We start from the raw sequence: 16,365 nt of genomic DNA on the forward strand, positions 1-16,365 counted from the left end.
CGTTTTCAGGGTCCCCCACGTTGTCAGCGTGTGTCCGGTCATCAGTCCCTCATCCCCCTGCGTGGAGAATTAGGAGGCAGCCGTTAGAGGGAGGACGGCGGGTTTATGTTCTGGCAGGGGATGCGTCACATCCTCACCAACACGGGGACGGCCTCCCTTTTCTAAGAAGCCAGTTGATGTGGGTCCCCAGGGGCCCTGAGGGGTGCAGCCCTGAAACACCGCCGGCTGTGGATCGATTATCGATCCATGGCGTGTTCTCTGGTTTCTAACGGGGGAAGGGGCGTGGCTGAGGCGGCAGAGCCCCGCCCCCGCCCGCGTGCGCCTCTGCAGCAGCACCGACCCGGTCCCTCTGTCTTGCAGTCGTACCAGGACCTGGTGCAGCGCCTGGAGCCGGTGATCATGGAGCTGGAGCGGCAGGAGAACGTGCTGGTCATCTGCCATCAGGCCGTCCTGCGTTGCCTCCTCGCCTACTTCCTGGATAAGAGCGCAGGTGCCGCCGACCCCCCCACGAAGCCTGCTCTGGGTGGTGGGGGCGACGGGGAGCCCCTGGAGTTCCGAGAAAGGGCGGAGGGAAGCCAGCCTTCGAGTTGGGGGACGCTGTGGACCAGCACCTTCCCCACGGGACCACGCGGGGTCTCTCTCCCCGCGCCTGTTCACTGCTGCTGAGCGTTAGGAAAGGCCTCGGCCGCGCCTCCTGCTGGAGCCTTCAGAGCACAGCCTCCCGCAGGCCCCCAGCCGCTCACCTCTGGGGGGGGGGGGCGGGGGCAGCCCACGCCCAGCCCACCTCTAAAGAACAAAGAGCCCAGAAAACTCTAATGAGACTCTTAAAATTAAGCCTGTGTCTACCCAAGGCTCACTTGAATCCTGACACACCTAAATTGTTCAGGGAATGATTTTTTTTTTTTTTAAGTTTATGTATTTATTTTGAGAGAGAGAGCAGGAGATAGAGAATGCTAAGCTGGCTCCGAGCTGTCAGCACAGAGATCATGACCTGAGCCGAAACCAATAGTCGGACGCTTAGCCGACTGAGCCAGCCAGGCACCCCTGATTTTTTTTTTTTAACTCTAGTGCACCGTGCAAGGGTGGGCTTGGGGTTTGTTTTGATTCTCGTCTTTTGGCTAGTGGTTTTTCTAGGCTGCCTGCCTGGAGCAGGGGGCCTGTGTGTAGCGGGGAGGAGGAGACACCCCTGTCTCCTGCTAGGCCTGGACTCCAGGGGCACATACAACAGGCAGAAGCTCTCACTGGGGACTTGTGTGTATCTGTCCTCAAGGCTCCTAGCTGATCGCGAGGCCTTTTCTTTTCAGAGGAGATGCCTTACCTGAAATGCCCCCTTCACACTGTCCTGAAACTGACACCTGTCGCTTACGGTGAGTATGGGGACACAGCCCCGGCCAAGATGTCCCCTGGGACGCTGGCTCCTGGTGGCTCTGGGGCTGTCAGCGGCCTGTCCCCTCTAACCGGAAGCCAACCCCTGTCCCCACCCCACCCAGGTTGCCGCGTAGAGTCCATCTATCTGAATGTGGAGTCTGTGAGCACACACCGGGAGAGGTCAGAGGTGAGTCTAAACACCCCCTGCCTCCTGCTCCCCAGCATCCCCGTCCTGGCCTCCATCCCTAGAGGGTCCCTGTCGAGTGACAGGGCCAGGGGGTGTGAGCACTCGAGAGGTCCCCGTGTTGAGTTGCCTGCAATTGAACCTGTGTCTTTTAGCGGGTTCTCTCTGGAGTAGTAGTTGGTTTGAGATTGGCCGGCCTTTGTGACCTCCTCCCCTGCTCTTCCTCAGCTACTGTGTGTTCCTATCTCGTGTTTATATGTGGCTGCTTGGCATTTTCTCTTTCTCACTTTGCACGCTTCCCCCCCCCATTTCGACTTAACCCATGACGTGAGTATTAAAGAGGGAGACGCATCCTGCGCTTTCAAGAGTAGTCGTAGCTCAGTTACCGTCGTCTTTTCCTTTGGGGCGGCTGAGATGCCTTCCAGGTTCTAGAGTCACTGGTTCACACGGGATTAGCAAACCACTCAGTCGTCTGTGTACGCTTCGGTGCAGAATTACCAAGAAGATGGAAATCGTGGAAAGGAGGTGGGAGGGCAGAGACCAGGTGGTTTGGGCAGGAGGGACTCGGGGCACGGCGGGTGGAGGCTTTCTGCAGGAGGCCCCGGCGGTAGAGCAGATTGCTGCCCCGGACGTGGTCGGGAAGGAACGTTGGGTTGACTTTGTACCGAGGGTCAAACTATAGCGTTTGGCCAGCTGACCGTTTCCCTCACACAGAGTGTGGTGTTCCCGTCCGAGCAGGACACCTCTCTGTTTCCCAAGGAGCTCGGTCCGAAGGTCTTGGCCTTAAAATCCCAGCTTCCGCCAGCTTGTCCGGCCGGGTGGCCACAGGGGAAGCGGGTGGGCCAGCCTTGGCCCTGTAACGGCCCCCACTTCTGAACGTGGGTGGTGGGGTCCCACCTTTCTTCCCGGCCTGACTCCGCCGGCGGGGCTGGGCCGGAACGGGGCTCTGATGGCCCCTGCATACACTTGCCTGTGCCTAACTGGGGCAGTGTCGAGGGAGACAGAGCTCTGTGCAGACCCCTGGGCTAGAGGCTGCAGAGCCACAGGCCTGGGGACACAGGTCCTCGCTCCACTGTGTCGTCACTTGGCGGGAAGGCTCGTGTTTGGGCCTGGCTTGCCTTGCTGCCCACCTCGGGGTTTCTGCACCTCTAGTCCCCTGGCAGGGGTTGAAGCCAGCACTCCTCGTCCCAAGCCGGGGGGGGCAGTGATGGGGAGCGGGCGCTGTTCCTTGTCTGCTGTGCAGATCCTGGCTCACGGTCAGCGCAGGGAGTCTGGCACCGACACCTTCTCCTCCCTGCCCTCAGTGGTTGACCTGAGCCTCCCACTCAGGCCTCCCTCCCCCTTCCTTGGCTCTCTTGGAGGCTGGCGGCCGGGTTCTTTTCTCCGACTCATCATCTGCCGCCTTTGAATGACTGTCTGCAGAGCTGGTCTTGTGTTCTCCCTTCGCCTGCCTTGAATGTTGTGCTTGTCCGAGTGGGTGTCTTGGAATGTTCCGGCACAGGGGCTCAGGAGGTCATCCCTTGTTCTTGCAGACTGGGGACGCAGGACAGCATGGCACCCCTGCTGGTCCCCGGGGCCAGTCGCCGCGGTCAGTCTCGTATCTGGGAAATCCAGAAGCAGAGAAACGTTTTTGGTTTGGTTTGGGGTTTTTTTGGCTTATATACTTCCCCACTCCTTGTAACTGTCGCCTTCTCTCTTTTGTCTTTGTCTCGCTTAGGATGCAAAGAAGGGACCTAACCCGCTCATGAGACGCAATAGTGTCACCCCACTAGCCAGCCCCGAGCCCACCAAAAAGCCTCGCATCAACAGCTTTGAGGAGCATGTGGCTTCTCCCTCCGCTGCCCTGCCCAACTGCCTGCCCCCGGAGGTGCCCACGCAGCTGCCTGGACAAGTGCGTTCTCCCCTCTCCTTCCTCACAGTCAGTCTGGGTCGGGAGGAGAGCAGCCGTGGGCAGCGCGTGTGGGCGGTGGACGGGGAGAACGTGGGCACGCCCTCCCACGAGGTCCGTGACACCCTGGGGTCCTTCCTCGCCGACCTGAGCGCACACACCTCTTTCCTGAGGAACAGAAAACTGGGCAGAGCAGAAGAAATGGCCGAGTCTGCGTCCCGCTCACATTCCCGAACCCTTTGTTTTCTCAAACAAGATTGAAGACAAAACCCTAGAAGTTTCCATTCAGCTCTGAGCCCTTGGCCACGTGTGGCCTGAGGACGTCTTTTCTGTCCCAGGCCAGTGGCTGAGGACCTTCCTTGCGTGCTCCCTTGCATCCGGTCCCCAGTTAGAGAAAAGTGTGTCCCCCTCCAGAGCCGGGTTAGAACCTGGACAGCCAGACTCGCAGGATGGCCTGGGAACAGCCACTTTCTTTCATCACGTAGTTACTTTAGCAGGTAGTAAAAACACCAGTAAGCAAAAATCTAGTTAGATTTTACTTGTGTCGTGTGCTACGGAGATTAAAAGCTGAAGGCTCTTGGCTGTTGGACATGAAGATTTATTTTCAGAAGAGCAGTCTTTTCCTCGGTGACAGCCAAGAATCTTTGCCAACACGTGAGACATAGAAACTCCTGGGCACATATTTGGGGGCCACCTTGAGGCCTCCCCCCCACCTCCACCCCCACCCACCACGTCTGGGCTCTTAACAGATAACTCACGGGCTGAATTTTGAGTCAGACTTACGAGCTCCGTGCTGAGGCCCACAGACTTATCCTGCATTTCTCCTCAAGCTCATTTGAATTCTGTGGTGTCTGGAATCGGGATGGGGGGGAGAGGGCCGTGCAGCCTCGGGGAGGCCACCGAACCTCTTCAGGCCTCAGTTTTCCTGTCTGTGGAATGGGGGCGTGGCACCTACTGCAAGAGGCAGGGCCAGCGAGGTAGTTCGTGCTGAGCGGCCGACACGTGGTGTCCCCACTGGCAGTAGCTGTAGGATTTTACTGCGTTTTTCTGTGAAGGCTGAGATCCGAAGCGGTCTGCCTGTGACGCCCAGTTGTGGTGGAGACCGTGGGGTCATAGTTGGAAGTTCAGCGGCTGCTGTTGCAGACATGTGGGGGGCACTGGCCTGGGCCGGGGTCGGATGGTATGTGGGGCCGACCCGGAGGAGGGTCATAGAGGACGCGTGGCTGGGGCTCCCCCGACTTGGACGGGACCGTCCTTTGAGGTGGCCAGGCCAAATCCCCGGGACGTCTGGAAGCCGTTGGGTGGGCCAGGCCGGGAGGCAGGACAGGGCTTCGTGTCCCCACAGAGGATGCCTTGGTTTCGAATGACTCGGGGCCTGTACCCTGTCCTCTACTGACTTCTCTCTCTCCGCTTTTTCTCTCTGCAGCCTTTGCTAGGGAAAGCCTGTTTGTAAGTATTTTTCTCTGAATCGTTTTGCCACTCGCCCCTCTTTCTCCTTGCTTGTGGGTTTGGCCTTTTGCCTGTGAAAATGGTGCGGGTGGTGACGGGTTTTGTCATATCTGATAGAGAAGGATGGGCATGGGGGCGGAGGGAGGGAGGATTCATGAACTTCTAGAAAAGGAGACAAGAAGCCACATGGCCCAGCTGCCTTCAGCGCGTCTGGCTGCCAGCACTTGCTGCACACGGCTGGCTTCTCGCACGCCCCTCGGGGTCCCAGTTACCAGTGCTCGCGGTGGCCCGAGCTTGACAGAAGTCTGCTTTTTCCTTCAGAGTCAGATTTCCATGCCAGGCTGGGTCTTCTGCCCCTTGCATTGTCTTTTAAGTTCTGTGCCTCCCCTTGGAGAGGCCTTGCGCGTTAGAAGGCAAAATCTGCAAAACAAATGGAGGACGGACTCTTGGTGGGAGTGTGGTGGGGGCTGCAGCCCTGAAGCCCCCACCCCCCCCTTCTGTCCTCGCAGAGGCTCCCGGACCCTGACACCCTGGGAAACTGTAGTTCTGGGTCCTGTTGTCCTGTACCAGCACGTGCTTAGCCTTAACGGTCACGTTCAAGGTCAGGTGCAGTGTTCCGGTCAGACCCTTGGTTTCCCCTCTCCTTTGGCCGGAGCTCTCCCTGCAGGAAGTTTCTGGTTAAGGGTCCGCCGGAGCGCCTGCTGGATAATTCAGTGTCTCCGCTGTTCCAGTGCGCCTCACCCTAGCCCCTCAGGTCACACCTGCCCGTCCTCCCTTTTGCTGATTAAGTTCTTTTCGCCACTTGATGCAAAAACTGAGCTGGCTTAAGGAGTCCAGCCTGTCAGCTTCAAAGCGGGGCTTGTTCTTGGAAAATAGTAGTGGAGCATGGTGCTTGGATTCCGTGGCACCGCCTGCGGGGAAATCTATTTTGGGATACTGGACAGCTCACGGCGAAAGTGCTTGCTCACGTGTGTTCCGTGCCTTTGGGCCTTAAAATAAGCCCAGGAGGTCTGCAGGGCAGTTCTGTCCCTTTTACCAGATGACCGAGGGGGAGGCACCTGCCTACGGCCGGCCGGCCGGCCAGTAGCAGAACCAGGACTTGAACGGGTCTCCTGGTCCTGAAGGCTGACTGCTTTCTCTCTGCTGGTTTCTGGGAACGGTCAAGGGACTGCTCACCTACCCCTGTCCCGGGCAGCTGTGAGGCACCGGGCCGAGCTGTTGGGTTTCCTTTCTAGCCCTTGCAGGGTCCCCATGCAGCCGCCCTCCACGGCTGGGTGTGTAACTGTCCATTAAACTCAGTCTTAAAGACGAATCGCCCCATGTCCGGTACCTCCTTGAAGCCAGGCGTAGAACACGGAGTGCGTCTAGATCAAGAGTTCCCCTTGGTGAAAACGGGCCTTTGGATTTGGAGCCTTCCGCTTTTGCCTCTGTGCATATTCTGTTCTTTTTGGGCCGTGGCCTGATGTTGCCAGGAAAGAGCTCTTCCTGCTGGGAGGGTCCTCTCAGGCACATCCCCCCACCTTCCGAGGTTGACCTTGCCTGTCTCTGTGGCTAATAGTGCTTCCGGCTAGAATGCCTCCAGTTCAGCAGAAATGTCTCCTCTGGACCCGCCACGCCACTCTGGGGTCCCAGCATCCAGCCCAGCCTGGGAGCGTGGGCCCGTGTCTGGGATTGCAGGCCCCACACCTTACCACTAAAATCGAACTGAGCCGGGCTTGGGTCTCGGTTTTACTACCCTCCCTCTTTAGAATTCTGGGCGAGGTGACGCAATTCTGGCACATCTACTTCCTTGTCTGTAAGGTGAGGGCGGTGACACTTTGAGGTGTTTTTGATCAGGAGAGGATACACGTAGCACTTAGCGGAGTGCCCAGTGCGTACTCAGGGTCTGGCGGAGTGTAGTCGTTATCGTGGGGGAGGTAGTGCCCTGAACTTTGGGGGGATGCCCGAGGCCCCTGGGCTTGCACTTGCTCTGTATTTTGATGCCCCCCCCCCCCCCGCCGTCCCTTCCACACAGGCCAGTAGGATTTCTTCTCCTGAGTAGCAGGAGCACCGGGAGCCTGGGGAGTGTGGGGCACCCCTGGGGGCTTACGGGTTGTGGCCTGAGGACACCAGCAATCGTGGCTTCATGGTGAAACTGTCACCATCAGTGACGACAGCCCGGATGGATGCAGCGCCCTGGGGGGCCACACTAGTGCTCCCGGCCACCAGACCATCCGGCCATCCTTGATTTTTAAGTTTCAAATGCGCACTGAAAAGAAGATAGTACTAAAAATGTTTTGTTTTGTTTTTCTTTTCCGACATGTTTCTTCCCTTCCCCCCACTATGCTTGAAAGACGAACTGTTTGTCACATTTTCTCAAAGTTTTCTCCCTACTAACCTTGGAAAGGTAAATGGCTCGGTGCATGCCCCTCTCTGTCCCCTCTGCATCTCCCCGAGTCATGGCATCTCAGCCTGTCAGGGCATCTTGGTCTGTGTGACGACGGGCCATCGTGCAGTATGTGACTCATACACCCGTGCCGGACGACTTGTGTCTTTCAAGAGCAGCACCATTGTCTCGAGGTCCTCTCTCTCTCTCTCTCTCGTTCCCTCCTTCCCCTCCGTGTGGCCTGAGCCAGGGCACCATGAGTGAGTGACGTGACGTGGTCCCCAGTGTCATTGTTGCATCTATCATCCGTGGGTGCTCGGAGCCTTGGGCGCGAGATGTCTGAGGGTGGGTTGAAGCCGGCAGGTGCAGCGGGATCTGGCAGCATCCCGGGCTCTGACCCCATCGGGGGAGACTGGGTGCAAGGCCACAGGGTCCTCCTGGGAGACCCCCACTCACAGACACTGTCTGATGTGCTCGTGACTGGAGGGTCGGGTGGCCTGGGCGGAGTCGGGCTGAGAGTGGGCTCAGGTCTGAGTGCGGGTTCTGCGAGTCCCTAGAGATTTCCCCACGGTGGGCCCTTGGTTCTGCCTGGAGGGGAATGGGCTGCCATGATCCTGCATATGTGTGTGTCCGGCGTCCACGCTCCCCTCACCCTGTCCCTTTAAGACCGTCTTGGTGGACACAGGGAGGGAAAGAACACTTATAAAAGTGGTGTTTCCTTTCTTTGCGGCGGATTCAAGTCAGGCAGAGAGCCCGCTGCTGTGCAGTGGCAGCTGTCATCTGTTCCCAGCCGATTGAAAAACTATTTTTTTTAACGTTGAGAGAGAGAGAGTGTGAGCAGGGGAGGGGCAGGGAGACAGGGAGAGAGAGAATCCCAGGCACAGAGCCCGACGTGGGGCTCGAACTCAGGAACCATGAGATCGTGACCTAAGCCAAAATCAAGAGTCAGCCACCACCCCAAAGAACATTTTTAAGGGGTTTTTGATTCTGGCAGCTTCTCAGGGGTGGGACTTGTGGCCAAGATTGCTTTTGTTGGAACAGGAAGAGAGCTTTAGTGAGTGACACCTGCCTTCTCTGCCTGGGTCCTCCCCTGTGACGTCCACTCAGCCCAGGGCACCTGTGTTCTAGCTGCTGAGCCCATGTTCCTAGAATGTGGGTTCTGGGGGCTGGAGCTTACGGTCTACCTGAACCCCGTTGGGAGGAGAGTCCCGGCTCGTCCCCTGCCCGGCCGCGGGCAGCAGGAGGGCCCTGGGTGTGGGCGGGGGCGATCTCGAGATGCGAAAGGGCCAGGCCCTGGAGGCTTCCTTAGGTGCTGGCGCTCAGTGCTCCCCAGAGCTCTGACCCGCCAGGGCCACCCCACCCTCCTTCCCCATCTAGAGGCAGATGCCTGGCCTCCCCCGGCCTTGCCAGGCCCTTCCCCCTGGGCAGCTCTGGGCTTAACCCCCGCCACATTCCCGGAGCCTCCCTGGGCTTTCTTCTGCCCAGTTGGTGAGGACGCCCATCCAGGGTTGTGTTTTTCTGTCTGGGGGAGGTGGGCGGTCTCACATGCATGGCTTTGGTCTTGAGAAGCCTAGTCGACAGGAAATGCTAACTCCCCTTCCTCGCCCCTCTCTTCTGGAAACAGAACATGAAGAGCACCCAGAGTGGCATCGACACCAGGATGCACTGAGGCAGGCCCGTCGGCTCCGTGCCAGTTCTGTTCCTGCAGCTTTTCCTTAGTGCTTTTCCACCCGCCCGAGGCCAGCCATCCCCAGGACGTCTTCCGAACAGGGTGGGTGGTGTAGAAGAGGGGCCCGCCGCTCAGACAGAACCGTGCCCCCGACGGCAGCTGAGACCCCAGGAGGCCCCTCCCGTGTGCGCACCCCGCGCTGGCGCCCCCCCCCCCGCCCCCAGCCTCGCTGACCCCCCACGAGGCTCGGAAAGGACAATGAGCGGTGGAAGAGGTGAGAGAGGGCCCTGAGGAGGGGACGGTGGCCTCCAGGCTCTTCTGTTTTGTTTCGTTTCTGTGATCCTGATCTGGTATGTTCCCAGCCTGGGGAGAGGACACGGGCCCCAGAATCCTAAAATCGAAGGGGGTCTAGTTGCTGAAGAAGAAGGGATGTTGAAAACTGTCACAAGGCTCTTCTGTGAGTCGTGGCCCCGGACGTTGCCTCGTGAGGGCAGGACTCGGGCACGTGCTGGGTTGGGGCCGGTCCCGGAGGAGGAGGGTGAAGGCTCTGAGCCACCGTGCAATGCGTCCACAGCTTGCCGGGTCTGCGTCCTGCCTCGGAAGAGGGTGACTCACGCACAGTGTGGCCGTGCAGGCAAAAGGAAAGGTTCTGCCGGAACAGTCCCGGGGCCTCACCCCCCCCAGGGAGCTCTGCCGTCTCTGCCCTCCCGCCTGGGCCCCAGGCCCCCCCCTGGAGCTGCTTGCTTTTGCACTTTTTCAACGGCAGAAGGCGGGACCTGAAGGTTGTACCTTCTCTCCACGAACTTACATGTTTGGGGTTTGTGCCCGTGGGGGCTGGAGCTCGGAAAGAACGTGGGGAGTCGGGTGCGCCCGTGCCATGGGGAGCTCGGAGGGACCCAGGAAACCAGCCAGAGAGCAAGTCATGTGGATCATTGCCAGGCTGACCCGGATGGTGGCACAGAGATGATCAAGGGTCACCTCCTTCCTCCAGGATGTTCGTCACCTCCCTGTGCTTCCCAGGTGGGGACGGTGGCCCAGCCGAGACCTCACTTGCAGCCACTTCCTCCAGGAGGCTGCCTGTGGTCTCCTGGCAGGACTGAGGACTGAGCTCAGTCCTGCTTGTTTTTGTGGAACACCTGCCCTACGCCCAGCGGGTGCCCAGTGGCTGCGAAGTCCGAAGAAGACGGTGTCCTCGCTGGTGTTCGTGGCACCTGTGGCATCTTTTTGGGGTGGCTCACAGCAGGGAGACGTGTGGTTCTAGATACCTGTAGTTTCTGCCTCCTGGTTTCTCCTCGTTGCCTCCACGTCCTGGGGAAAAGGAGGCGTCTTGAGGCCCAGACAGAACGATTTGGAGACTCCGGCGTAGGATTTGTCCAAGCGACCCTTTGAAGGACCTCTCAAAGCTGGAGGCAAAGGTCGCTTCCCTTGCTTGCCCTCTGCTTTTGAGCCTGACGGTCTCGCCCCCTCTTGTCTTACGGGACAGGCTCTGGGAGCGCGGCTGTGGGGCCTTGGACATCCGGAGAGGGCACCGGACAACGCGTGTTTCTCTGGTTGGGGTTCAGTGGGAAACTGGGATGTGCTGTAGATGCCCTGCGGTCAAGTTCGTGGGTTTCACACCAAAACCCGCCCCCTCCCCCCCACCTCCTCCCCAGCCGGGCACCGTGCCCGAGGATATGTAACATCTCTGTTCCTGTGTAACCGAAGAAGGGCTATTTTCCCTTTCCTGCCAACTGAGTCTCGTCGGGTGGCGAGTGTGCACGGGCACAAGCGTGTGCTTGTGGGTTGGTCTTCTCCCTGGCAGCCCAGCTCTTGCGAAACGGCTTCCACGTGTCCCTCTCTCTGGCCTCCTTTTCCCACCGGTTGTCGGAGCCCACGCTGAGCTTTGACCCTTCCTGCCGATGATGCTCGCGGGGCTGGGTGTGGGTGTGGGTGCCCCGCCCGCCTCCAGCTGCTGAGGTCAGTACCCACCGAAGCGAACATCCTGCACACGCGTTTGTCGGGGCCTAGAGGAGGCGACAGAACGTGCCAGCGGACGAGGAGTGAGACCTCAGAGGTTGCAGAAGGCTGCCCAACTGAAAGTCGTGATCGGACTCGAGGCGCCAGCTGGGGGACGTGTTTGACCTGCACTCACCGGGCTCCTGCCACTCTGACTATGGCCTCTCCCCCCCCCCCCCCCCCCGGCCCCCCGAAAACCACCTGGGACCAATTTTGTTCACTTGGCATAGTTGTTTGTGGGTGGGTTTCCCCTTCTCCTCATTCTGTCCGGAGACCGTGGGCGGAGCTCGTCATTTGCGGGCAGCAGAGGAACGGCCGCACCAATGATGTTTTTCGTTTGTAATACTTGAAATTTATTTTTTTATTATTTTGATAGCAGATGTGCTATTTATTTATTTAATATGTATAAGGGAGCCTGAAAATAGAAAGCTGTATAGATTGGGTATAGTTCCGTGGTTGGTTTTGGGGGGCCTTTTACGTGTGACTCATGACTTCTCTGTGTTCTGTATAGTTGTCTGAATTAATGACCTGGGATGACGCTGTGCCAGCTTTCAAACAGGGGATGCTTTTCAGAAATTTGTATATTTTGCAGTTGCCAGAACAATAAAATACCTGATTGAAATACGCTGATGAAGTGCGCCCCTGGTCCTTTCTGGGGGGTGGGAGGGGGGAGGCGGGAAGAAACGTCTTCAGCTGACACTTGTGGTCAACGCACTGGGTGGCTCTCGCTGGGCTCCTGACCGACCCGCCAGCCCTGTCATCTTTAAACAGGACGTGCCAGTACTGATTGCCAGCATCGATGCGTTACGGTTGACTAGAATCCGTGGTGAACACTAGGGCTCCCTCTGGTTGCACGGGTTTTGGCCAGTGCATACCCCCGTGTGGATGTCCCATTACCGCAGGCAGAGCGCCCCAGCAATTCGCATCCCCTTCACCCCGTGTCCTTTCCCCCTCAGCCCTTTGAACGGCAGCGGTGTCTCTTACACAAGCATCGCCCAGTGGGACGGGCCCTGGGCGGATTACAGGAAGCCATTGTGTTTCAGGTTCCGGGTTCCTTCCACCATCCCCCCCCCACCCCAGCCCCTTTCCGGTTTCTGCTGGGGGAAAACACTCGGTCCACGTCTAGGACCAGTCTGCCACACCTCGAGCAAGTTACTCTCCTTCCGCACCTTCATGCCTACCGATGAGGACGCTCGCAGACCAGGCTGAGGGCTGAACGAGAGCCCGGAGCATTTCCTTCAGGCAGAGGATTGGCGACCAGCAGTGCCCTCACCGGGTCCGAGTTTTCCTCCACGGGCCCCACTGTTAAAGACTCCAGAAATAGCCCTTCTCCCAAATTCGTCTTTGCGCGTCCCTGACGCGTTCTCCGCCCCAGGTGCGAAGAGAGCAGGAGTCGGCAGTTGGGCACCTCCATTTGAAACGACTCCCGAGGTTCTCTGTAACCGGCATGGTGGGCAGAGCATTTGGGTAAAGGGCCTTGTCCGGTGACTGGGGTGCGAACACCCCCGTGCGGGCTGGGCTCTCAAGTTCTGAGCCCACGTTTCAGCGCTCGCTGTGCGTTGGGTGCAGGGCTTGGAGACGTGGCCTTCGCAGATGTGGGTCTTCACCCCTAGGTCGGGCCAGTCTCTCAGGTTATGGCCCCAGGAGATTAGAAGGCCGTCCTGAAGGAGGATGTGTGCACGTTTTCAAAACCCGGGCCTGCTGGGTCACGAGAGTCCGCAGGTGTCGTGACCTTTTGGGCAAACTCTGAGATCCATCTGTGTGTGACCTTGGGCCAGAGCTATAATTACTGGATAAATATTGACGAGAGGGTGACCAGGTGGGTGAGTCAGGGGGAGGAGAGGGGCAGGAAGCCGCAGGACGGTGGATGCCAGAAGGAAATGGATTCGCTCACTGGGTCCCCGACGTGAGCCAGACACCCTGTGGCTCTTTGTACCTTGAAAGCCAGAGCAGGAGTTCCCCTGTAGCAGATAAAGTCATTGTGCTAAGTACTAACAGCTACAAGACTAAATAAATATCGAGTTAATGATCTTCAGTGATCCTTCGGGGCGCCCTGGGAGTTAACCTGCTGTTGCCAGGCCCGTTTTGCAGATAAAGAACATGAGACTCCCTGAAGGAAAGCAACTTAGCCCTGAGCGTGGCAGGCCGGTTTTAGTGGTTCCGATCCAGGTCTCTGGGACTCTCAAGCTTGTGGCTTTAACCGCTGTAAAATGTCACCTCCACGTGGCCGGGGTCTTTCCACGGTAACGGGAGTTAGCAGTGCAACAGGTGAGGCGTCCGGTGGGCTTTAAAAGCTGCTTGCCCGTCGGGCCGGGAGAATGGGCTGGCCCTCCCCACGTGCTCCCTGCGGTGCTCGGCTGCTGCTCAGGTGGTCAGGGTCTCCAGAGGAGTCAGCAGCAGCAGCAGCAGCAGCACGTCAGGCCCAGATTTCCGAAATCCCCAGGTCATGCCCCAAATCTGTCTTGGCAGAAGTTCCTCCAAGAATTTTACTGGCACTTCCAAGAGGCAGCAGATAGATAGCACTGGGCCAGAAAGGTGGGCGGCCAGCGAGGGGTGGGGAGCGAGCATGAGGGTGTTTGGAGGGGCTCACGGTGAGAAAGCAGCTGGTGGCTTTGCTGTCAGCAAGGCAGGGCGGTACCTGCGTTCTTTAAAAAGAATTCTTTTTAACGTTTTATTTATTTTTGAGAGAGTGCAAGCCCGAGAAGGCCAGAGAGAGAGGGAGACACAGAATCCAAAGCAGGCTCCGGGCCCTGAGCCGTCAGCACAGAGCCTGATGTGGGCCTCGAACTCACAAACTGTGAGATCGTGACCTGAGCCGAAGTCGGATCTTAACCGACTGAGCCTCCCAAGTGCCCTGGCACCTGCATTCTTTATGCTGGAGGCTCCCACCTGCAGTCCAGACCCGCTGGTGGGAGCCTCCAGCCAGCCCGACTCTCCTCTCCCTCTGCCCTTGGCTCATTTAACATTTTTCTCGCCAGCATCGTTGGGGATATTTTTTATAAACGGGATATTTTAGTAAACAGAACTGGGAAAATTAGTCCGCTATTTGAGAAGAAGCTAATTAGATCATAGCATTGCACTATCCATTTTGACCTCAGTGTTCAAAAAGGATCAAACTGTTGAAAAGGAGAAGAAAATATTGGGTGGACAAAAGTCCAGCTTAAAGGCAGTAAAATAAACCACAAAGGAAATACTGAGATTCCACAATGTAACTATTTTAACTTCAAAGTCATTAACAACGTTGTGAGCAGAAGGGAAGCAACACGCTGAGAAATTTTGCAACAAATCTGTTATCCTAATTATCCTAAAATACAAATTGGAGACCCATCCAGAGTGATCAGAAAAATGTGCAGACTCTCCTAGATTCCCAAAGGCTTTTATTTCATCTTTGCCCCACACCTTTGCAATCTTATTTTCTTTTTATGTTTATTTATTTTAAGAGAGAGTGCAGGGGAGGGTCAGAGAGAGCGAGAATCCCAAGCAGGCTCTGCAAGGTCAGCACAGAGCCCAAATGCAGGTCTTGAACTCACGTACTGTGAGCTCGTGACCTGGGCCGATACCAAGAGTCAGAGATGTTTAACCGACTGAGCCGTCCAGGTGCCCCTGCGATCTTTTAGACTAAAGACAGGGCAACTGAAGTCTGGTGGAGTTAACGCTATGAAGGTTGTTTTAAACACTTCATTTTGAGCTCACATTTTTTCAACACAGCATGAGTGGGTTTAAATCAAGATTTTCTCAGCATGTGAGCAGGCTTTACAGTCAATGCATCGATGGCCCAGGTAATCTTTATAAAGGCACTGGTTTCTCAGCCTGCAGGTTCGGACATACTCCTAAGACCGTACTAAAAGAGAACCCCCATAGAGACAACAGAGGCACCTCAAAACGTGGTACTTTTGCCACTTAGGACTAAAGAGGATCGTTTGCACATTCCCGGGGAGACGTCTTTGGAGATACTCAATTGCCTGGCTGCCAATGGCAGAAGCCTCATCTCTTTCACGCACAGGGATCGTTGGCCGCGTAAGATTCAATGCACGGGGTGAAGTGCAGATTGGGGCCGGCTGGGTTGGGGGAGATACGGGATGGTAGTAGGGATCAGGGTGGGCTCAGCGGGGAAGTGTCCCCCGTGTATAACGTGCTCCCCAAAAAGGGAGGTGCCTAGGTGGCTCAGCTGGCTGAGAGTTGACTCTTAGTTTTGGTTCAGCTCATGATCTCACGGTTCGTGAGACGGAGCCCCAGCTCCACCTTGACAGTGTGGAGCCTGCTTGGGATTCTCTGTCTCCCTCTCTCCGCCCCTCCCCTGCACACGCCTGCTCTCTCTCTCTCTCAAAACAAATGTTAAAAAAAAAAAAACAAACTTCATGACATGGCATCGTCGACGAATCCTCGATGCTGGGGGTGGGTGGGTGGGTGGGTGGGGGTACAGGTAAGCTGTCCGTTTTCGGTTCCCTGAGGCCTTAACTAAGCCGCAAGCATCAGGGACATACTACTTTGGACATGTCAGTTGAACTGGTCTAAAGACATCTCACCTGTTTGTTCTGGCAACTATATCTGGTGAGGAAAGGGGCAGAGGCGGCTCTTAAGGCCTGGGGTGGGGGACTCAGCTCATTTCCAAGTCCTGGCTGTGTGGTAGAATCCAGGGGTTGGGGCCAGGGGAGGCAGCCAGCCACGAATTGATGGGGCACCCCCAGGCTTTGGAGACGGATGGTCCCAGGTCCGTCCGACTGTCCCACCACGTTCTAGATGCGTGGCATTGGACAAGTTACTTGTCATGTTTTTTAACTTGCTTCCTGTTCGTAAAGCGGGGATGTTCATACCACTTTTTTTTTATTATAAGATTCACCACTGATTTGTTAAGTTTTCACGCAAAATAGAACAAACCATACGTACATCCGATGCGAGACACAGTTCAACTTCTGGATGTGTTAAATGAAGACAAAAATTCTCCTTAGAAGTGAAGAAATACCATAATTACTTTTCAGGCTTTTTGTGAGGATTCAATCTTAGAAGTGAAGAGACCTTGACAGTTTCTGGCACAGAGTAAGTACCGAAATGGTAGCTATTCGTCTAATAGCACCGGGTGCTTTAAATGCAACATAGATATTGTTATACCCACTTCGCAGATGTGGAACTGAGGCCAGGAGAACTTAACGATCCTGCTTGGTTTTGCCCAGCCACAGCTGGGGGTAAGCCTACATTGGTCAGACTGCCAAATCACGCAGCCTAAGAACCACACAGCTGAGCCAGGCCCGGCTGGATGAATCACCAACCACAAGACGGGGACTGAGTCGCGTGTTAATTTTAGCAAGCAGGCTTTTGTATCCTGGGGCTATGGAGAGGTCTGTGGGCATTTAAATGAATAGATTTTCTTCAAAGGGCTGTGATTCAGGATGATTGCAGAGCCCTGAAGACCAGATATCCAGTGTCTAAGGTTCTGTGTTTTCCCCTCC

The 16,365-nt window shown here is 56.7% G+C and overlaps 1 protein-coding gene across 8 annotated transcripts in view; it reads left to right on the forward strand.

The window, feature by feature from the left end:
- PFKFB3 (6-phosphofructo-2-kinase/fructose-2,6-biphosphatase 3) overlaps positions 1-16,365 on the forward strand; it is a 952,670-nt gene that overhangs the window by 64,296 nt on the left and 872,009 nt on the right. For 4 of the 8 annotated variants that reach the window (XM_049626792.1, XM_049626794.1, XM_049626793.1 and 1 more), the window contains 4 exons: positions 361-490; positions 1,305-1,367; positions 1,491-1,555; positions 3,270-4,860. In XM_049626792.1, the coding sequence (XP_049482749.1) occupies positions 361-490; positions 1,305-1,367; positions 1,491-1,555; positions 3,270-3,701 (690 nt within the window). In that variant the 3' untranslated portion in view covers positions 3,702-4,860. The other 4 variants (XR_007456894.1, XR_007456893.1, XM_049626796.1 and 1 more) reach the window with 3 other exon arrangements.

This window comes from Panthera uncia, chromosome B4 (assembly GCF_023721935.1).
Source record: "Panthera uncia isolate 11264 chromosome B4, Puncia_PCG_1.0, whole genome shotgun sequence".
NCBI classification, from domain to species: Eukaryota; Metazoa; Chordata; class Mammalia; order Carnivora; family Felidae; genus Panthera; species Panthera uncia.